At 40.9% G+C, this 24,308-nt stretch overlaps 1 protein-coding gene across 2 annotated transcripts in view; it reads right to left on the bottom strand.

Annotated features, from left to right (window-relative positions):
• PLCB1 (phospholipase C beta 1) overlaps positions 1-24,308 on the bottom strand; it is a 739,173-nt gene that overhangs the window by 122,949 nt on the left and 591,916 nt on the right. For both annotated transcript variants that reach the window (XM_063444005.1, XM_063444006.1), the window contains exons 21-23: positions 11,006-11,105; positions 9,132-9,236; positions 8,499-8,608 (exon numbers count right to left, since the gene is read on the bottom strand). In XM_063444005.1, coding sequence (XP_063300075.1) covers positions 8,499-8,608; positions 9,132-9,236; positions 11,006-11,105 — 315 coding nt within the window. The remainder of the gene's footprint in view (positions 1-8,498; positions 8,609-9,131; positions 9,237-11,005; positions 11,106-24,308) is intronic.

Raw genomic sequence — 24,308 nt, 5'->3', positions numbered from 1 at the left:
ATATAGCATGCCCTCACTTACAGTCAGCACAACAGAAACATTAGCTGCAAACACACTCATAGCCACGATTTGCAGAGGGGTCTTTACTTGGGTTTTCCAATCTCCACCATTTACAGCATGGCACCAAACATAAACACATTGGTATTGTCACAAGGAAATCTTCCCTTAAACAAAGACTAACCATACACTTATTGGCACCTCACATCTCCGCTCCCTCCCTCATACCCTCCGAGGTGTTTCCTTACTATACAACACCATTGATCTACCTTTACAGCTATCACTCAAGCATGGGTTGAAGCTTGGTTAAGTAAGACCAATATCATCAATGCAGTTAACGGCTACCATCTACCCTACACACTGGCACTTACATGGCATAAAATGGGCAATCCTTTCCCCGCTCAACTTTCGGGCTACAGATTAGCCTACTATCGATATTCGCAGATACTCTGTGCTGGTTAGGATAACTTATCCAGAGGCCTTACAGTCATACACTATCTAGAAGACTTTTTGTTGATCAAAGATAACATATTTTTCACTAGAAGCCTCACGGCAGCTTAGTCTGGTTGACCACTTGGGCGTCACCAGTACCCCATAAGAAACAGAAGGCCCAGACACTATCATCACATTACTGGGCATACGACTTGAGTCGGCATCCATACACGCAAGACAAATAGGGAACATTCTCAACTACATCAATCACTACCTCCTGCTTAGTACTTACAACTGCAAGGAACTACAATCCCTACCAGGTTCCTTAATTTTGCCATGCCAATCATACCACAAGACCACGCTTTCACATCCAGAGTACTTTCCCCTTTTTTCCACACTTCCAACATGACGATCAGAGGATGTCCCTAGACACCCCAGCAACAGCAGACCTGCACATGGGGGGGGGGGATTTCTTAACCACTTGGCATGGTAAAAGCATGTTCCTTCCAGGATTGTATGACACTTCTCCAACCAGATGGTCAGACGCGGCGTCTACCACGGGTTTGGCAGCGATCTACCGGGAACGATTGCTTTGGAGCTGTTGGCCATGGCATACAGCTTTCCACCACCTCAGCCCCTTTGGGGGATCTACCCCATTGTAGCAGCTGCTGTGGCATGGGGTAAATCATGGTCATGGTCATCAATCCGTTGTTACTCAGACAACTAAGCACATGTCATATCATCAACAAACACCACTCATCATCCATAAGGTCATGATATTTCTGGGGAACTCACTTGGTTGGCCACTTATCACATTTCTTTTACTTTCATGTACCAGGCGGGGGTATACATCCCTGCCGACAATTGTCTCATTTATATTCCAGGCATGTTCATCATCCGCTTCCTACAGCCGCCCATACAGTCACGGCCACTCTTTCGTTCCAGAGACAAAATCATGGATTAGACATACTCATGCCGCATAGCATGCACTATCCCACCTAGCACTTTCGTCCCATACTTGTAGAACGCATAACACAGCTTTTCACCTGGCTTAAAGAATCTCATTGGCTCAACCTGTGTCATAACATTTCTCCTAGGTTCCCTCTATTGCTCACGTCTTACTTGGTCTGTGAATAAAATCATCATTTAGTGACTGTCCCCTAACCATTACTCATCTTTTTTTTCCATCAGTCATCTCTTTTTTTGTGCCACGGAAATCACAGAATCCAGGATCACAAGTCGAACCAAACATGTTCAACATTGAGAAATCCACTGAGCACCCAATCGCCCATATTCGGACAAATTGCAGTTCAGCCTGAAACGGATCTCCGGTACAATATTCTCAGTAAATATATATATATATATATATATATGTTTTTGGTTTAACAGTCAGAACTCAGAATCATGAACCGAACATGTCCAGCATTGCTCATTTCTGTTGGTTTATTATCCAGGTACTTTTGGACACGTAGTTCGAGAATTCAACCAAACCAATCACCAGACTAGCCCAAATTTGGCTGAACTTCAGTTCAGATGGAAAGAAATCTCCAGGTCTAATGTAAAAGTAATGCATATTTGTGGACATAATGCCCACTTACAGTAAGTGCTGTCACATCAAACGTGTGTAAAGTACAATTTGTTACAGTCTGAAAAACTCTTGCAGTTTGCTCTGAGACTGAATTCTTTGGACAAATCCATCCAACCATCTCCCGGCTCATTGAGACATGAATTTTGATTTAAAAAAAAACTGCAGAATGTGGAAACATGCACTTCATATAATTGTATATTTAATTGTTTATGTCTATTTTTCATTTAATTTATCGCCTCAATTAAAATTCAAAACAACACAAAATATGTATGTGTACATAATTAAAAACATTTTGTTAGACTGATGACATCTAATGGCAAACCAATTATACCTGAAATCAATACTTGACTTTGTGCCATGTTTATTGAATATATAGTTATTTTTTTCTTTATTGTGTAACAATACAGACATACCATGTTTTTCTCATTTCTACTGATGACCAAACAGAAACAAGGAGGTTACATAAAAAAATACAAAATGGACACACGTACGTCCCTCCGGTTTATTTTTTTTATTCCCTAAATGCAATCTTGTAGAAACCTGCATTTTTGTTTCCACCCGTCCCAAAGTGCCATTCATAATGTAATCCTCATCATGTCATCCTTCCAAACAGTCCTTTAAAATATGTGCATTTAATGTGATCTAGAGGTGCCATTAAAATATCAAAACATAGAAGACATACATTGTGTAGTCCAAACACTGACAGAGCTCCTTCATCAAACTCTAGCGCCATCTAGTGCACAAATTGTATATAACTTGAAAACGTGCTTATCTTAGAATACATCTGCTAATCTGTAACTGTTCTTTTATTGTGTATATTGCTAAAAGGTTTAATGGTTAAAATACATTTTAAAAAAATGATTTGGTCTGCAGAGCTGCATCAGGTTGATTTTTACAAGAAAATTGAGCCCTGTACCACCTTCACCTGGATCACTAAGTGCAGTAAAAAAAATGTTAGGCACTTCAAAAAGGCTTTCACGTCTAGTTCCTAAACCACAACTCTCATGCAACTGAGTCCCAGGCACAGCAAGTATTTTGGCACCTATAAAAAACATTCACATTACCAACCAAACCTTGTCTTTCCTGTAACTGATCACCAAGTTCAAAAAGGATTGTAGCGACCCAAAAACACATTTGCTGTAGCTTAAACCATGTCTCTCTTGTAACTGCTCATTAAGCTAAAGTTGTTTTGGTGACTATAGTATTCCTTTAATTTGAGCACCCCCAAAATATATTTACACAAGCTCATCAAACCTCTTCTTTCTTGTAATTGACCCCCAATCTCAAGCAACCTAAAATGTAATTTGCATCTGCCCCAAACCTTGTCCATCCTGAGTCAAATGCTTAAGCTCAGCAAGGACTAATCTTCCTCCCACCAAATCATCAGTCTCCTCTGTAGTATAATCCTCTGGCTCCTTTCTTACAGTCTCCTTAACCACTTCATAACCTAAGGTAGTAGGGAATCTAAAATCACATGGATTTCAAGATCAGAGACAACATGGGTTTACTTCAGGGAGATCATGCCAAACTAATCTTATTGCTTTTAACTAAAATAATATATCAGGGTGGTGCAGCAGACATTGTTTACCTAGATTTCAGTAAGGCTTTTGACACTGTTGCACATAGAAGGCTTATCAATAAACTGCAATCTTTGAGTTTGGATTCCAATATTGTTGAATGGGTAAGGCAGTGGCTGAGTGACAGGCAACAGAGGGTTGTAGCCAATGGAGTATATTAGAAGCATGTGCTTGTCACAATTGGGGTACATCAGGGATCTGTACTTGGACCCATTCTCTTTAATATTTTTATTAGTGATATTGCAGAAGGTCTTGATGGTAAGGTATGTCTTTTTGCTGATGATACGTAACAGGGTTGATGTTCCAGGAGGGATAAGTCAAATGGCAAATGACTTAGGTAAACTAGAAAAATGGTCAGAGTTGTGGCAGCTGCCATTTAATGTGGATAAGTGCAAGATAATGCATCTTGGACGTAAAAACCCAAGGGCAGAGTACAGAATATTTGATAGAGTCCTAACCTCTACATCTGTGGAAACGGATTAAGGGATAATTATTTCAGATGACTTAAAGGTAGGCAGGCAATGTAATGGAGCAGCAGGAAATGCTAGCAGAATGCTTGGTTGTATAGGAAGAGGTATTAGCAGTAGAAGGAGGGAAGTGCTCATGCCATTGTACAGAACACTGGTGAGACCTCACTTGGAGTATTGTACGCAGTACTGGAGACCGTATCTCCAGAAGGATATTGATACTTTAGAGAGACTTCTGAGAAGGGCTACTAAACTGGTTCATGGATTGCAGGATAAAACTTACAAGGAAAGGTAAAACGATGTTAGTGTATAGCTTGGAGGAAAGGTGAGACAGGGGTGGGGGGAGGGGGCGATATAATAGACACATTTAAATACATAAAGGAGGAGGCTATATTTAAAAAAAGAAAAACTACCACAACAAGAGGACATAGTCTTAAGTTAGAGGGGCAAAGGTTTAAAAATATCAGGAAGTATTACTTTACTGAGAGGGTAATGGATGCATGGAATAGCCTTCCAGCTGAAGTTAAGTTTTGTTGTATATAGAGCGCATTTATGTTTATGTTTTAAAGATATAGAATTAATTGTTTTTAACATTCACCTAAATAATAGTGGATATCACAAGTAGATGTGGATGTCGCAGGCTATCATCACTAAGACAACTCTATTGTTCTTCTCTAATGAACTGTTTATTCTGAATGGTTTAAAATCTATCATCAGCACTCTCAGCCAATCTCAGCTGTCCACAGTGGACTAAAAGGACCTATTTAAGTGGTAATTCAACATTACCACTAAGGTTGTGGAGGAGAAAATCTCAAGTTTCTGTGCAGAGCCCTGTTTTTTGTCAAACCACTTCTAAATTATTTTACATAAGACCAGAAGACTGAGCAAAGCAACTCTAGGTAACATAACTACAACAGTCCAACACTAATGTAGTGCGTGCATTCTGATTTTAAGAGCCTCTATAGTATATATATTGTAGCTTAGATCATTTGGCAGTATTTTTCTTATTTAGGTTACAGAGTATGCGTATATATTTTAAAAGCAAAACTATTTTTTGTTTCACGCATAAGAATGTAATTGAAAACAATATATACGAAGCTGTCTCTTGTCATCCTCAACAAGTATTTTTTTTTCCTCAATGCAGAAAGGTCAAAGATGAATAATGTTTTTTTCTACTGAAATAGTATCAGATGATGTCCTAGATAGTTTGCTCTTTGGAGACAGAAGGGTATGTGCGATCCATCTTAATGACCTCATTCACAGTATGCGATCAGAGCAGTACTTTCATGCAGTACCATATTCATTCCCTGGGATAACATCACTTGGGCCATACAGATTAGCAATTTAAGAAATGTAGGTCAGACTGCAATATGTGATTTATAATTTAGACAAAATTTCTTTTAGATTTAGTTTGGCAAGTTAAAAGCATGCAGTAACCATTAAGATACAAGAATACTGGATATTTTAGAGTTGTACAGAAAACTTGTGTAAGAAAAATGTGGAGATATGTTAAGAAAATATTTCACACTTAAAGAGAATTTTTTTTGTATAAAAACATAAATGGTAAAACAATTAATGCTTCTTCACCGATTCACCCATTCTTTCTATAACTTCTTATATATACGTAAATATTTAACTTCTGTTTATAAATGATCTAGAAGGGGGCATTGAATGTAATTTGCCTGTGTTTGCAGCTGATCCAAAACTAGGTAAGAAAATACAGTCTGAAAGTCGGAACATGATATAACCTCTCTACAGAGCAATTTATATAAATTAGGGGGCTGGGCAGGCAATTGGCAGATGAGATTCAATACAGATAAATGCACAATCATGCATTTTTGCATTAAGGAACTTAAATGGGGTTGAGTTAGGGATAGCATTAAATGAAAAGGACTTGGGAACAATAATACAGATCACTGAGTAGGCAAAGCTGGTCTGCCATTGCAAAAGTTAGTAAGCTGTTTTTGTGCATAAAAAGAGGTTTTGATTCACACGATCCAAATAAAATTTTGACTCTTTACAAATCTATGGTAAAACACCACCTTGACTATGTGGTGTAATTTTAGGCACCAGTTTTAAAAAAGGATATTGCAGAACTACAAAACGTGCAGAGATCAGCTACAAAACTAGTAAGGGGGATGGAAAACATTAGTTATGAGGAAAGGCTAGAATAACTGGATTTGTTTTCTTTAGAAAAGATGTCACATCAGAGGGGATATGCTAGCATTATACAAATATATACAGGGTCAGTATAAACCACTATATTCTAACCTGTTCATTAGCAGAACTTTACAACAGAGGTCACCTATTGAGACTGGAAGAAAGGTGTTTTCACTTACTGCAGAGGAAAGGATACTTCACAGTAAGAACAATAAAGATGTGGAATTCTCTGCCTACATAGGTTGTGTTATCAGATTCAATAGATAATTTAAAACAAGTTAGGATTATTTTTTGCATAAACATAATATTCAAGAATATAATAGATATGTATGGTTGTTGATCCACGGAGAAATCTGATTGCCATTAAGATGTCAAGAAAGATCTCCCCCCATTTGTGGCATAATTAGTAAAGGCTAATTTTTTTTTGCCTTCTTTTGGGTCAAAAGCATAAACAAATGGGCATTAGGGTTAAACTTGATGAACTTTAGTCTTTTTTTCAACCTAGACAGCTATGCAACCTACTTTATTGTCTGGCACTTTCTCAGTTTATTCACAGTAACTGAGACTACGAATAATAATTTTTATTGGTGTTGGGGACAACAATGCGTGTCCCAAAGCCTCTACACTCTTCTTTGACATAGAGTGTGTGTACTTTCCTCCCTAAAAGTGAAGTGTCTATTGTGAAATTTGAGAATTAGATGAACAAAGAATAAGTAATATAAATTAAACGTTTGAGATTAGTGGATGTAGTAGTGAGGTCTTCACCAGTGGGAGCTGGTGAAGTCGAAAGGGTGCTAGGCTTTACCCTTGAAATTTGACTTTGACCTCAGACTCAGGCTCTACCCACTTATCTCCATGTACATAACCCCACACCCATTAGAGGTCTTGACCTGTTAAAAACCATAAACTATATTTACATATATTTAGTAAATAGCATCACTTTAAATAGGTCAGACTCTACTCTCTGATGCTGGTAAGCAATAACAATAACTCTAGAAGACAATGCTATATGTGGGTCTGTGTTTTAGGATGTCCAGTATTTGATGGCCTTTTTGATATCTGAAACCTTTTTAGAGCAGACTGAGCCTTTGAATAAATGTTTTTTGTTTGTTTTTTTAAATAATGCTTCAAAATGTAGACATGATTAGTTGTTCATCTTTTCAGCAGCATCTTCAGCCACCAGTACTGTGGAGGGGGGAGAAACTGCAGAGCAGGGGGTGACTGTTTTGAAAAGTGATGCAATGATGTGAAAGGGGTCAGGTCACCCATAGGATGTGCTTGCAGGTTCCACTAGTTTCCATGGTGATTGCCCCACTTTTACTGCTGTAAATCACTTTTCAGAACACTACACTTTTTATGGATAACCCCCAGCATGTCTTTTATAATACACACTTAATCATTATTCTTACCATGCCAATTGATTTTATTGCAACAAAAATAGGGTGGGGGTGGGGGAGGGAGGCATACCACCCCACCTGTCTGTATAGGACAACCTTCACTGGTCTTCACCTTAGCAAATGTCCAGTTTCAGAAATAAATTATTAATCTCACTTATGGCTGCTGTGTTTTAAGTTAAGTCCAAATGACACATAGATAAAATGCAAAGTTAAAGAAGTAACAAAACCACCACCAGGACAAACTAAAATACAAACATAAGACTGACCAAGTAGCACAGAAAGGAATAATTAAGACAGCTTCTCAAACCCATTATCTAATTTCTTACAAATGGGTTATCAGTATCTTCAGTTCCTCCTAGTTCTGTGGAGTACCAAAAGATGCCAGGTAGCTGTTGATTAATGTTAGGACTTGATATATTAATTAGAGCAGTTCAGGCAGGGGGTACCTTTATGTAAGTATGGGCCATTACTGGCAATTATTGTTCAACTCCCCCCTGGGGATGGCTACAACTGCTCTTTCCTCCTTCCTCACCACTGGCAAAAAGATAAAATACAGACAGAGGAGAGAGAAATGTATTCCAAAGTAGCGGACATCGCAGAGAACAGTCAATCTATGGCATTCTATTGGCTGTGGAAAGAAGCATTAAAAACATAAATAACAAATCATCTAATATTTAAAAATACTTACCTGAGACATTTGAGATTCTGGCGAATTCACCTTTGGTCAAGTGACCTTTGAATTTATCCATAACACTTGGATGGCATTGTTTTCTCATAACACACAAGTAACTATGATGTATCCTCTGTCTTTATATATATTCATGAATGCATGTGTATAAAATGTGTAACATTATTCTTGTTAATATTGAAAAATGGCTACCTCTCTTTTTAGTTCTTCTTCATCTTCCAAGGTTAGCGCAGCCAACTGCCTCGATCTCTGTTCCATCAAATTCACATATCTGATTGGATTGGATAAAGCTTCAATCACATCTATATAAGAATAAAAAAATCGATGAATAACAGTAAAAATAATATTAGTTTGATATCAGGAAAGTATTAAAGTAATGCTCTCTCATACCAACATAGGTCTCTGTAAGGATTTTTATATAAAAACAAAAAAAAAAGCCTAAAACATTATAAAGTAAAATCATAATGCTCAACTCATTGATCTGCTTAAATGAGAAAATTTAGACAATTTTTCCAGGGACTGTGTTGAAATGCCTTGTACCTGAAATAGAGTGTGAATGTGATAGTTAAATGTATCTATCACAAAACAGTCATGCATTCCTGACATCATTTTCTATCTACAGGTCTACATTAAGAACTGTGAAGATAATATTTGTTGGGGGTGGAAATCACTAATATCCAATAAATATATGAGATGTTAATGTTCACAATCCTATATTATAAAAGGTTAGCTATATTTTGGTATAATAGTAAGATATTGTTAAGCTAAACAAGTAGTTACTCGTCAATTCCCCCCCTTCTCCCAAAAATGGCTGTTGTGAAGTACCTGCAAATGTGTCGGGGACATAGTCTTTCACATCTATGTAGACAAACAATGCCGGCAATGTCAGAGGAACGTTCTTTTCATTTCTTAGACAAATATAGTGATAGCCTATGAAATAACACAGGGACAAGAACATATTATTAAATCAAAGAAAAGATAAGGTTTACAGGGGGGATGTTGAGGTTTGTTGACTAAACATGAAACAGCAGAGAAATGACAAGAAATTGCAGAATTTTGCCTAAAATAGCAAAACTGGCAAAAATTATTTAGTTCAGCTTTATTTTGGTCTTCAATTGTATTGTCAATTCTACCTAGTGTATGGCTTTCAGAACAGACTCTGTGCACCATTTCCTGCTTAGTATTTTAGCTTATCTCACACAAGGTTTTGATATCACTAATGTGTCTTTGTTCCACCTTGGATCTGTATGAAGCCACATCCAATAAGAAGGAACATGTATCTTATTAAATAAAAGATTGTGAGGGCAGAACTGTATTCCAAAGTTAAGTTGGTTAAACATTCATATATCATATATCAGATGAAAAACCACAAAATTATGTAATGCAATAGATGGAATCTTGGTTGTCCATTAGATAGCCATAGATACACATCTGCCGTAGAGGAAGCATTGCTGAAGACTTATCTATGTAGGGTAGTTACTGATATGAGAAAAAGGCAAAGTAGATAAAATGCGTAGGAGAAAGATCCAAAAAGTCATATTTAATAGAAAAGTGACCACTATAGGCACCACTATAGGCACCCAGACCACTTCAGCTTAATGAAGTTGTCTGGGTGCCAGGTCCAGCTAGGTTTAACCCTTTTTGCAGTAAACATAGCAGTTTCAGAGAAACTGCTATGTTTGCAATAGGGTTAATCCAGCATCTAGTGGCTGTCTCATTGACAGCCGCTAGAGGCGCTTCTGCGCTTCTCACTGTGATTTTCACAGTGAGAAGACACCAGCAACCATAGGAAAGCATTGATAATGCTTTCCTATGAGACTGGCTGAATGCGCGCGCATTCAGCCGATGACGGAAGAAGAGGGAAGATAGTCCCAACGCTGAGGGAGCCCAGCACTGGATAAAAGGTAAGGGATTAACCTCTTCTTCCCCTTTCAGCGCCACGGGAGTGGGACCCTGAGGGTGGGGGCACCCTCAGGGCACTATAGTGCCAGGAAAACGAGTATGTTTTCCTGGCACTATAGTGGCCCTTTAAAAGGATATAAGGTTCTAGAGCTGTGATGGCTCATGTCCACTGCATTTGCTATGATACTGTGACAGCTTAAAGGACACGCAGTTTAGAAAAGTATCTCTGTCCTACAGAATGCTTTACTTAAATAACATTTAGCAGAGAAACAAAGAATTGGATGGCTGCAGTGGTCAAACTAGGACAGAAAATACAGATATTTAAATTAAGCAATCTGAGAAAAACACAGTTGTCTTTCCTTGAAGAGGAATATGTCCCTTGTTATGACTAAGGGGTACAGCTCAGAAAGACACCCCGATTTGATATATTTATAATACGACCTAATGTTGAAAAATACAGATGTAGACTGTTACATTAATTCATCATTATTACATATTTATATTTCATTTCTGCAGGCTAAGAGATTAAATATATTATATAACATAATGTCTATAATAAAAGGATGAATTCGGTAAAATTAACAAAAAAGTAAACAATTGACTTTTTGATTTTTAGCAGGTTTCGTCTTCAACTTCACTCTGCCCATTAATCTTATGGATGCGGTTCTACAATTTTTTTTTGCAATTTTGTTTTCAAAATACTCTAGCTTGTCAAGCATGAAACAAAAAAAATAAATGTATTTTGAAAAAGAATAATGTGTAGAAAGAATATAATCCCTCTATCTGCACAGTCCTACCTGGCCGGATGGCTGCCACAGGTAATATCCGATGACCAATGAATTTGCCTCCTTCTTCGTATGCTGCTATTCTGAGACAGGCCAGAGAGGGCAGCACAACCTGCAGTCACAGCACAGATTGAGACATATTATACTTAAAAGCAGAATACAGACTTTAAAAGGACACTTTTAGCAGGATAACCACTGAGGCGCATTGCTCTGTGTAGTGGTAATTGTTCTGGTGCAAGGAGTCTTTTTTTTTTTTTGACGGACTTACTGGTTTTGAGAAACTTGTCATAAAACAGGGATATCCCGTCTTAATTAGGATGGTATTAATAGACAATGAAGAATTATAGTGGCCTTGGTATGGTATTCCCATTAAAACTTGGATAAACTGTATTTTTGTGGATTATGGAGAAGTGAAATTGCTTATCTCAGTGAAAGTGGAGAATTTCTGGAGCAGAGACCTTTTTGTCAAACTGTTAGACAATAACACGAGGGCTCACAGTCAAAGACTCCTTTGCAACATAAGCCCTACACCAGTGGTAGTCAACCTTTTTCTACCTACCGCCCACTAATGCATCTTTTTGGTTGAAAATTTTTTCTTACCGCCCACCAGTTTTCGCGCAAATGCGGAATATTTTTAAGAAAGGAGGGTGTTTTTTAAAAAAAATAAATGTACGTACATTTATCTTTTTATTTCTACTTAATGCAGGTTTATAAGGTTTTTAACTTTATAACGTTTAATGAGAAAACAATAAAGTAAATTGAAATTACCTTTACTAGTGATTAATGAGATCCTTGAGGTTGATGCTGCGAGACTAAATATTTGATATCTGGTTCGATTTTCGTAAGGAACAAACGAAGGTCTCTTTCAGTGATATTCAGACAACTTCTCTGTTTGCGCATAATATGATTTCTCATTTGTGCGTCAGCTCATCTCCTCTCCCTCCTCAATTCCCCTCCCCACCTTTTTTTCCCCTTTTTTCTATTTTTTAACCGTCCTTATAGCAATGCCCAGTAGGAAGGCTGAGCTAGGTAGCCCACTTACTATAGTCCACTATAACAGACAGGCACACATACAAGACACACACACAAAGACACACACACACAAGACACATACAGACACACACACAAGACATATACATACAAACAGACAGGCACACATACAAGACATACATAGACACACACACATACAATGACACATACATACAAAGACAAGACACACATACGACACACACACACAAGACATACATACAGACACAGACAGACACACATACATACACACACAAAGACACAGACAGGCACACACACACAAGACACATACATACAAACATGCACACACACATGCAGACACACACATAAGACATACATAGACACACACACATACAATGACACATACATACAAAGACAAGACACACACAAGACATACATACAGACACAGACAGACACACATACATACACACACAAAGACACAGACAGGCACACACACACAAGACACATACATACAAACAGACATGCACACACACATGCAGACACACACATAAGACATACATAGACACACACACATACAATGACACATACATACAAAGACAAGACACACACACATATATATACAGACAGACACACACACACAAGATATACATACAGACACAGACAGACACACATACATACACACACACACAAAGACACAGACAGACACACATACATACACACACAAAGACACAGACAGACACACATACATACACACACAAAGACACAGACAGGCACACACACACAAGACACATACATACAAACAGACATGCACACACACATGCAGACACACACATAAGACATACATAGACACACACACATACAATGACACATACATACAAAGACAAGACACACATACATACATACAGACAGACACACATACAATGACACATACATACAAAGACAAGACACACATACATACATACAGACAGACACACACACACACACACACACACACAAGACATACCTACAAAGACACACACACACAAACAAACACACACATTATATTTAAGTCACCCTCCTGTTTCCTACCTTTAAGGTGCAGGAGGGTGACTTTCCCTGGGGTCCAGTGGTGGCTCAGGTGGATGGGAGTCAGAGTTCCCACTCTGACTCCCTGGTGTTCCTCCCGCGCGGCTCTCAGTTTTAGCTGGGAGGAGTGACCGGGGAATCACTTCCTCCCAGCTCTGATGTCATCACAGGGGGCCCGGTCGCGCTGTTAAAGCGCCCAGCGCTGACCGGGCCCCCTTACAATCCGCATCCATCGGGTGGCCCTGACAGCATGGGCCACCCGATGGACACTTTGGAAGGCGGCCCCGGCGGTTTACCGGGCGGGCCGGAGCCGCAAATGGTCACGGCGGTACCCAGTCGCACGGGTACCGCCGGCTCACACCCGCCCGCCCGATCAACCTGGAAATCCCTACCGCCCACCTGGAATCCTGAAACGCCCACTAGTGGGCGGTAGGGACCAGGTTGACGAACCATGCCCTACACTGAGCTGTGTAGGGTAAGGTTTTTACAGTGTCCCTTTAAGCGTAGGATTGAAGTGTTAAACACAAAGAATATATTTAATTCAAGTTTGGGTTAGTTAATATTTATACCTTTTTGCAAGCTATGTCCTATTACAATATGATATGTGTACAGTTTCATTTTAATATGTGGGTCACTGCATTTGATTTATTATACTTGCTTTGTTTCTAACATGGAAGTATTGAGGTTAGCATATACTTTTTTAAATGAACATTATAGCATTAGGAATACAGACTTGTGTTGTGGTGGAATCTCGGTAAAAATAAATTTAGTAGGCCGAGATTACCACGTGGCATGTGTACGTGCATATGCTGACGTATCGATCAGTTGGTTGCACGAGGCAAGATACGATCAGTAGTGTACGGAGCATGTGCAAGAATACAGGATGTAGTATTCCCCCTCCTCCATTGTGCTGGACAAGCCATGCGGTCAAGCAGGAAGTTAATTCTTATTTGTATTGATTGGTCAAGAGAATGTGAGGGTGGAGCTTAATATGGGAGGAGTTATGTGCCTATATAAGGAGCCTGCACTATTGTCCGGGACTCAGAACTTGTGGTATTTTGGTGACGCTAGTCCCTCTGAGTCCCGATCGGTGATCCAATAAAGAATCTCTTCCTTCCTGAAGAAACCTGTGTCCATCTCTCTGTGCTTCGCTTCCGTCAGTTTCTCCGGTATCATTTGGTGCATTGGCCGGGAAGCTCATCGTTCAACGGTAGCTGAGAGGCAGAGGCGTGAGACGGTCTATCTTTGCCCACGTTCTCTACGGCTGCACCCCTGAACTTCTGCGTGGACCTCCCTTCGTCTCGGCGCCACTGGTCTGTTGTCCAGGAGATCATCGGCCTCTACGTGAGAAGTGCTGGGGTGTCCCCGTCGATGAGTGTGAACTCAGGTTCAGGAACGAGGAGGTAAGACAACTGCTGTTTTAGACGGCAGAACCCACTAGGGGTATACCGATTGTGCGGTAGGCCCAAAGGGGTTTAAATCTGTGTATCTGCCCCCTCTGTCGGAGGGAAGGAGCGAAGGCGCACCGCTCAATCGAACGCTCTTTAGTCAGACCGTTTGATTTTGTTAGTCAGGCGGGGCTCTGGTGTAAATAGCCCTAGCCGGACACCGGTGTCTTGTCTAGACTAGCGTTCTAGGGTGTATATTTTGTTCGCTAGGTCGGAGGGACCGGGAGACTAAGCGGCGTCTGTGTAAATTCGGTTCGCTAGCTCTCATCCTATCTGGGCTAAGTGGGAAGGCGTGTAAATTTGGAACCCACTAGACTTTTGATAGTTATCGACTAAGAGGCGTCTGTGTAAATTCGGTCCTCTAGCTCGCTATATGTGGTGCTTGGGCAGTGTGGCTAACCAAAACGTATGTAGATTGTTTTTAGTTAGTCCATCAAGGTACTGGCCAATAGTTTAGTTGGGAATTGTAAATGTGTTAAAGATTGTTTAGTAAAGTGTATATCTTGTTAGATAGCGCGAGCTCAGCCGTCTAGCGAGAGTGTTAATAGTGTGTTGCTGTATTATAGTGCACGGTACCATAACCCTGTATATTTACTGACACTGTATATAAGTACTAATCATTGTCGTCCATTGCATGTTTAACACCATAACCACTAATAATTGTATTGTGACCTTAACTTGTGCTTTGACCTATGCTAACCGTACTGTAATTGCTATTTGTAAAAGACGATGTTACTGGGGTGTGTTATAGACGGGTAATTCGTATATAGAGAATTATAGCGTGGGTGACTGTATAGTTACGCCAAAGGGCATAATATTGATTATCTAGTGACTGGTGTAACAGCTGTGTGTGTACGGGAATTCCCTGAGTGTTTATTGTGTTATTGTATACGTTTCACTTGGTAACTGTACCACGTGGTGCTGTTGCCAGAGGAAACGGGTGTGACTGTTGAATAGTACGCGTGTATAGTATTCGTTGTCGACGACGTTCCATTGTTAAGTATGGGTGCGTCGCAGTCAACGATTCCGGATCCCTTAGGTTGTATGGTGAAGAATTTTAAAAAGGGATTCAAAACTTGTGATTTTGGGGTTAAAATGTCTCCTGTACGTTTGGTCACTTTGTGTACTAGGGAGTGGCCTACTTTGGTTGCGGCATGGCCGCCACGTGGCAGTTTGGATCCAACTCTGGTACAGCGCTTACACGTGGCTGTATCGGGTAGGCCTGAACTTTACGGCCAGTTTCCTTATATTGATTGTTGGAGACAGGCCGTAAATGACTCGCCAAAATGGCTCCAGACATGCCACGAGGAGCAATGTCGCCTCATGGTAGCTAGGACTTGTTTGTCCACTAGGACTGGTGTTAGGCCCATTTTGGACACGCCCCCTGAGTCCGAGATCCCTTTGCCGCCCCCTTACTTTCCGTTAAGAGGAAGTGACGCAAATGCAGGAAGTCCTGCAACCCTCCCCTCATTACCCTCATCCACTTCCGCTTCCTCCTCCAGTACAGGATCCACCCCCCCTCGTACTAAATCTCCCCTTCCGGAATCAGAACCAACCCCCATTAAAAACGAATATCCTGATTTGGCGCCACTTCAGACTTCCGGTCAAGCTTCATCTAGCTCGGCTCGAAGTGTTTTATTTACAACCTTTTCCCAAAACCAAGCTCCCACATCCCCATACCCTATTTCTCCCCGACTGGAACCTATGACTGACGCCCCTCCACGTAGCCCCATACAGACCCGACAGTTGACCGGTGTCCAACAATTAAAACACTATCAGATGCCTCTTCGTCTGAATCCTGGGTCAGCCTATATCGATGCCGCAGGCCAAATGGCACATGCTGACCCGGTCTTTGTATATGTCCCGTTCACGACAACCGATCTCTTAAATTGGAAGACCCACAATTCCTCGTATACTGAGAAACCACAAGCTATGACTGATCTGTTCACCTCAATAGTACAGACACATAACCCGACATGGGCTGATTGCCAGCAGTTATTAATGACTTTATTCAACAATGAGGAAAGGACAATAATTAATCAAGCGGCCATTAAAGCACTAGAGGATAAAGCCCGTACTTTAAACCAAGCCAATCCATCAGCATGGGCCGCAACACATTATCCCAACACCGATCCCGATTGGAATGTAAATGGTGCTGATATGGTTCAACTCAGAGCCTATAGAGACGCTATAATTGCTGGCATGAAAGCCGGAGGAAAGAAAGCCATTAACATGTCGAAGACAGTTGAGGTGATTCAGAAAAGTGATGAAGCGCCCAGTGTCTTTTATGACCGATTATTGGAGGCATACCGCTTGTATACCCCCTTTAATCCGGAAGACGCAGACAATTCCCGAATGGTGAACTCCGCCTTTGTCAGCCAAGCTTATGGAGATATTAAGCACAAGCTACAAAAGTTAGAAGGGTTTGCAGGTATGTCCATCACCCAACTAATGGAGGTAGCGAATAAGGTATACATGAATAGGGAAACAGAAAGTAAGAAAGAGGAAGAGCGCAAGATGCGTAGAAAGGCAGACATGCTAGCGGTAGCGATCGCAGGCGTAGATAGACGGGGCCCAGATAGAGGCGATAGTAGATGGAATGAGGAACCTCTAAGTAGAAATCAGTGCGCATACTGTAGGGAAGAAGGGCATTGGAGAAATGAGTGTCCTCGAAGAGAACAGTGTGAGAAAGACAGACCTAGGATAGGTTATGGAAACTTTAGAGGCAGAGCGAGAGGTAGAGGAGGCCCCGGAGGGAGTAATGGTAATAGAGGGAGCAATGGGAACAGAGGAAGTGTTAGGGAAGATAGATATATCCCAGCAGCGCAAAGGTCCCGCGATAGAGAAGGCAGGGACTTTGTAGGATTGGCTGACACGGTCATGGAGGACTATTGATACCGACCGGGCTCCATCCCCCTTGGTCGAGCGGAGCCTATGGTCGATGTATCAATAGGGGGAAAAAGGAGTGCGTTCATGATCGACACTGGTGCTGAACATTCAGTGGTGACTAATCTAGTTGCTCCTCCATCTGGAAGGACTATTACTGTAATAGGAGCAACTGGAAGAAGTGCTGAAAAACCGGTTCTTAAAAGTCGACTCTGTACATTGGGAGGCCACGTAGTAAAACATCAATTCCTTTATATGCCTGAATGTCCAGTCCAATTGCTGGGACGTGATATGCTAACAAAATTACAAGCGCAGATTACGTTCCTACCAAATGGAACAACATCCTTAAAGTTTAATGGACCTTCAGGTATCATGACATTATCCGTACCAAAGGAAGAAGAGTGGCGACTTTATACAGCGTTGACTAGCCAAAACCCTAGGAGTGATGAGACATTATTCAACATACCAGGAGTTTGGGCAGAGAACAACCCACCAGGACTGGCCCGCAATATTCCACCTATAAAAATTGAACTAAAACTTGGGGTTTATCCAGTGAGCCTAAGACAATACCACATCCCGCAGAAGGCTAAGAAGAACATCCAATCCTATCTGGATAAGTTCATACGGTATGGTATCCTAAAATTCTGTACTTCCCCCTGGAACACCCCATTGCTGCCTGTTCAAAAGCCCGGTACAGATGAGTATCGACCTGTGCAGGACTTGAGAGCAGTCAATGATGCGGTTGTTAGTATACATCCAGTTGTACCCAATCCATATAACCTGCTTGCTTTAATTCCGGGCGGGGCTACTTACTTTACAGTCTTAGACCTCAAAGATGCCTTCTTTTGCCTCCGAATTGCCGCAGAAAGTCAATGTATTTTCGCTTTCCAATGGGAGAACGCTGTAACGGGCTCAAAACGCCAAATGACTTGGACAAGACTGCCCCAAGGGTTTAAAAATTCACCTACCCTATTTGGTTCAGCCCTAAGTCAAGATCTACTGGATTTCGAGTCCATCCCAGGAGAGTGTGTATTGTTACAATATGTAGATGACTTGTTGATAGCAGCAGTTACAAAATAAATCTGTCAGCGAGCAACGCACGATCTACTACACATTCTCTGGAAGGCAGGATACAAGGTGTCTAGAAAAAAGGCTCAGTTGTGTTTGCCAACTGTCAAATATCTGGGATTCCATATCTCTGAAGGTCAAAGAATTATGGGGCCAGAGAGAAAAGAAGCTGTGTGCCAAATACCGATACCCAAGAATAGAAGACAAGTGCGAGAATTCTTGGGGGCAGCAGGCTTCTGTAGGATATGGATTCCCAGCTATGCGATACTGGCAAAACCTCTGTACGCAGCTATCAAAGGTACAGAGCACGACCCCTTCTTATGGACCCAAGAACAGCAAACGGCATTTGAAGATGTGAAGAAGGCTTTGATGAGTGCCCCAGCATTAGGTCTACCTGATCACACACGACCATTCTACTTATATGTACACGAGCAAAGAAGAATGGCTGTGGGAGTATTGACACAGTACTTGGGATCATGGCAAAGACCTGTTGCCTACATGTCTAAGCAATTGGATGCAGTGGCCAGCGGACTTCCACCTTGTCTAAGAGCCGTAGCTGCAGCCGCCCTGCTAGTAGCTGAAGCCGATAAACTCACTCTGGGTCAAGAACTTTATGTACGAGTCCCACATGCAGTACAGACGTTGTTGGATTACAAAGGGTACTCTTTATATAGAAAAGACAGGGAAGGCAAGAAAGGGGGAGGGGTGGCCCTGTATGTAAAGAATAGCATAAAATCTAGCCTAATAAAGGTTAGTGAGGCGAACATAGAGTCAGTTTGGGTTACGTTAGAATTTGGTAATCACACAGTAACTCGTGTAGGTGTGATTTATAGGCCCCCAGGACAAATTGAAGAGTTAGATAATCTACTAGTTGAAGAAATAGCTAAAATGACAATGAAGGGGGAAGTTATCATCATGGGTGACTTTAATCTTCCTGATGTAAATTGGAAAACAAAAATAGCTACTTGTGCCAGGAGCACACATATTCTAAACTCCCTACTGGGATTGTCTCTAAAACAAGTCGTTGAGGAGCCAACTCGTAAAGAGGCCATACTAGATTTAGTGTTAACAAATGGAGATTTGGTATCAGATATTACTGTAGGTGAAAGTTTAGGATCCAGTGATCATCAGTCAGTGTGGTTTAATATAAGAACAGTGACTGAGTCACACCACACAAAAACAAAAGTTTTAGACTTTAGAAAAACAGACTTTTCCAAAATTAGAATATGTGTAAAGGAGTCATTATCAGACTGGAGCAATTTAAATGGAGTCCAAAAGAAATGGGATTATTTAAAAGTTGCACTACTGAAGGCAACAGAAAATTGCATTAGGCTTGTCAGTAAAAGCAAAAAATTCAAGAAACCACTGTGGTACTCCACAGATGTAGCCAAAATAGTAAAAAACAAAAAGTTAGCCTTTAGTAATTATAAAAAAACCCAGAGTGAGGAAGACAGAATGACCTATAAGATTAGGCAGAAAGAGGCTAAGCAAGTTATAAGAGCTTCCAAATCACACACAGAAGAGAAAATAGCACAGTCAGTAAAAAAGGGGGACAAAACCTTTTTTAGATACATAAATGAGAAAAGAAAAGTAAAACAAGGATTAGTTAGATTAAAAACAAAAGAAGGAAGGTATGTAGATGAGGATAAAGGTCTAGCTGACTGCCTCAATTAATATTTTTGTTCGGTATTTACAGATGAAAATGAAGGAAAGGGACCTCAGTTAAGAAAAAGGATAAATGAGTCATTTATTACACGTGAGTTTACAGAGGAAGAGGTTCTATTTCATCTGTCAAAAGTAAAGACAAATAAGTCAATGGGACCTGATGGAATACACCCAAAGCTATTAAAAGAGCTTAGTGGTGTACTAGCAAAACCATTAACAGATTTATTTAACCAATCATTGATAACAGGAGTAGTCCCAGAAGATTGGAAGTTAGCGAATGTTGTGCCCATTCACAAGAAAGGTAATAGGGAGGAGTCGGGCAACTATAGGCCAGTAAGCCTAACTTCAGTAGTGGGGAAAGTGATGGAAACCATGTTAAAGGATAGGATTGTTGAACATCTAAAAACACATGGATTTCAAGATCAGAGACAACATGGGTTTACTTCAGGGAGATCATGCCAAACTAATCTTATTGATTTTTTTGATTGGGTAACTAAAATTATAGATCAGGGTGGTGCAGTAGACATTGCTTACCTCGATTTCAGTAAGGCTTTTGACACTGTTGCACATAGAAGGCTTATCAACAAACTACAATCTTTGAGTTTGGATTCCAATATTGTTGAATGGGTAAGGCAGTGGCTGAGTGACAGGCAACAGAGGGTTGTAGTCAATGGAGTATATTCGAAGCTTGGGCTTGTCACCAGTGGGGTACCTCAGGGATCTGTACTTGGACCCATTCTCTTTAATATTTTTATTAGTGATATTGCAGAAGGTCTTGATGGTAAGGTGTGTCTTTTTGCGGATGATACTAAGATATGTAACAGGGTTGATGTTCCAGGAGGGATAAGCCAAATGGAAAATGATTTAGGTAAACTAGAAAAATGGTCAGAGTTGTGGCAACTGACATTTAATGTGGATAAGTGCAAGATAATGCATCTTGGACGTAAAAACCCAAGGGCAGAGTACAGAATATTTGATAGAGTCCTAACCTCAACATCTGAGGAAAGGGATTTAGGGGTGATTATTTCTGATGACTTAAAGGTAGGCAGACAATGTAATAGAGCAGCAGGAAATGCTAGCAGAATGCTTGGTTGTATAGGGAGAGGTATTAGCAGTAGAAAGAGGGAAGTGCTCATGCCATTGTACAGAACACTGGTGAGACCTCACTTGGAGTACTGTACACAGTACTGGAGACCCTATCTTCAGAAGGATATTGATACCTTAGAGAGAGTTCAAAGAAGGGCTACTAAACTGGTTCATGGATTGCAGGATAAAACTTACCAGGAAAGGTTAAAGGATCTTAACATGTATAGCATGGAGGAAAGACGAGACAGGGGGGATATGATAGAAACATTTAAATACATAAAGGGAATCAACACAGTAAAGGAGGAGACTATATTTAAAAGAAGAAAAACTACCACAACAAGAGGACATAGTCTTAAATTAGAGGGACAAAGGTTTAAAAATAATATCAGGAAGTATTACTTTACTGAGAGGGTAGTGGATGCATGGAATAGCCTTCCAGCTGAAGTGGTAGAGGTTAACACAGTAAAGGAGTTTAAGCATGCGTGGGATAGGCATAAGGCTATCCTAACTATAAGATAAGGCCAGGGACTAATGAAAGTATTTAGAAAACTGGGCAGACTAGATGGGCCGAATGGTTCTTATCTGCCGTCACATTCTATGTTTCTATGTTTCTATGTTTCTAGTAACAGCCGTATGACCAAGTATCAAGCAATGTTGTGTGAAAACCCCAGAGTGCATTTAGAGACTGTAAACACCTTGAATCCAGCTACCCTTTTGCCACAACCTACTGAAAGTCAACATGATTGTTTGGAAGTAATGGATGAAGTATTCTCAAGTAGACCAGATCTTCGTGATTTTCCCATCCAGAACCCCGATGTTCAATATTATACCGACGGCAGTAGTTATGTGAAAGAAGGGATCCGCTATGCAGGATATGCAGTAACAACCATAGACAAGGTGATAGAAGCTCGGCCACTGGCGAAAGGAACATCAGCACAAAAGGCAGAATTGATAGCACTGACACGAGCGTTACAATTGGCTGAAGGTTTAAGAGTGAACATCTACACGGACTCCAAATATGCGTTTTTAACCACTCATGCCCACGGAGCTTTGTATAAAGAAAGAGGACTACTGAATTCAGAAGGAAAATAAATCAAATACGCAGCTGAAATCCTACAACTATTGGAAGCAGTGTGGGAGCCGAAAGAAGTCGGTATCATACATTGTCGAGCGCATCTGAGAGGAGATGGTGATGTAACCAAGGGAAATCGGATGGCAGATAGTGCAGCTAAGCGTGCTGCTGAATCAGGAAGACAGGAGTATGTGGGGCATATAGCTGCTCTTATACCAACTCCACTGTCCCAATGGACTCCAGTTTATACAGCTCAAGAAGAGGAGTGGTTAAAGACTGAACCAGGAAAGTATTTGGAGAACAAGTGGTATCAGCTAGAAGATGGAAGAATAGTCATACCAGCATCACTAGCGGTAGAAATTGTCCAAAATTATCACAACGGGACACATTCTGGGAGAGACAGTACTGAAGAATCTCTCAGAAAACATTTCTACATACCAAGATTGTCCAACTTGACTCAGGCCATTGTACGAAGATGTGTAACGTGTGCTAAAAATAATGCAAGACAAGGACCAGTAAAGCCACCAGGAGTCCAGTTTATGGGGGGACTCCCCATGTCCGATTTACAAATTGACTTTACAGTGATGCCTAAATCGGGTGGACATCGTTACCTGCTGGTAATTGTGTGCACCTATTCAGGCTGGGTAGAAGCATGTCCTACTCGTACAGAGAAAGCAGGAGAAGTTGTGAGATTCCTGCTACGAGAAATAATACCCCGATATGGACTACCCTGTTCTATAGGATCGGACAATGGTCCAGCTTTTGTTCATCAGTGCCTACAACAACTGACTCATATGCTTGGTATAAAGTGGAGGCTTCATACAGCATATAGACCCCAGAGTTCTGGTAAGGTAGAGAGAATGAATAGAACTATTAAGAATCAGTTGGCTAAAATGTGTCAGGAAACCCAACTTAAGTGGAACGTTCTCTTACCCATAGCTCTATTGCGAATCCGCAGTACCCCTACCAGAAGGATGGGCCTCTCTCCTTTTGAAATCATGTATGGGCGACCACCTCCCGTACTTGGTAACTTAAGGGGGGACTTGAGTCAGTTGGGAGAAGGAATTACCCGGCAGCAGGTTGTAGAGTTGGGTAAGACTATGGAGAAGGTACAGAAATGGGTACAAGATAGATTACCTGTGAATATTTATCCCCCTGTTCATAGTTATCATCCAGGAGATCAAGTGTGGATTAAAGAGTGGAATAATGTACCGTTAGGGCCCAAGTGGAGAGGTCCTTATGTTGTTCTTTTGTCTACCCCTACAGCGATAAAAGTAGCCGAAGTGACTCCGTGGATACATCACTCCAGGGTTAAACCAGCAGCAGTCGATTCTTGGCAAGTTACAGCAGATCCAGAGAATCCCTGCAAGATCCGGTTAAAACGCACTACTCAGTCGGAGTAACGAGGAACTATTGTGGATTACAAATTTTATTGTTACAGGGATTTGGTGAAGTGAGTGTTTTTAGACGGCCATAATAAAGCCTGTCCGCTCACCGACATATAGTTTATAAGCCAGGGAAAGTCTCGAAGGGACTCCTGTGAAGACGAGCAGAACTCCATTCCCTGCAGCCCTTACATCCTGGAAGCTGAGGTGCCTTCGCACGGACGAAGACTGAGGATGACGGCGAAAGATGTGTTGATGATAGTGTTTATTTATGTGTGTTTTTATATTCAGGAAGGTAGAGGTACCGACACTCCTAGCTGTGAGGTATGCATTAAGACTACAAGAACAGGTAACCATATTTCCCAAACCCTAATTTGGCATTCACAATACGAGTGTAAAGGAGATGTATCGAGATGTAGATACCTAAATATAGACTATAGTGTGTGCCATTTAGGAGTAGGAGAACCTAAGTGCTTCAGTCCGGAGTATCAACCCCGTACAATTTGGTTGACTCTCAGGAATGGAGATCCTCAGGGGACCCTAATTAATAAGACGGTGTTAGAATCCGTACATTCTTCGGGTGTTCTGCTATTTGATGCGTGTAAAGCGATATCGAGTGGTAGAAAGCCGTGGAATGTATGTGGGGATCTTAG

Source organism: Pelobates fuscus, chromosome 2 (genome assembly GCF_036172605.1).
Source record: "Pelobates fuscus isolate aPelFus1 chromosome 2, aPelFus1.pri, whole genome shotgun sequence".
NCBI lineage: Eukaryota > Metazoa > Chordata > Amphibia > Anura > Pelobatidae > Pelobates > Pelobates fuscus.
The sequence above is the reverse complement of the archived record's forward strand: the minus strand, read 5'-3'. Positions and strand labels throughout refer to the sequence as shown.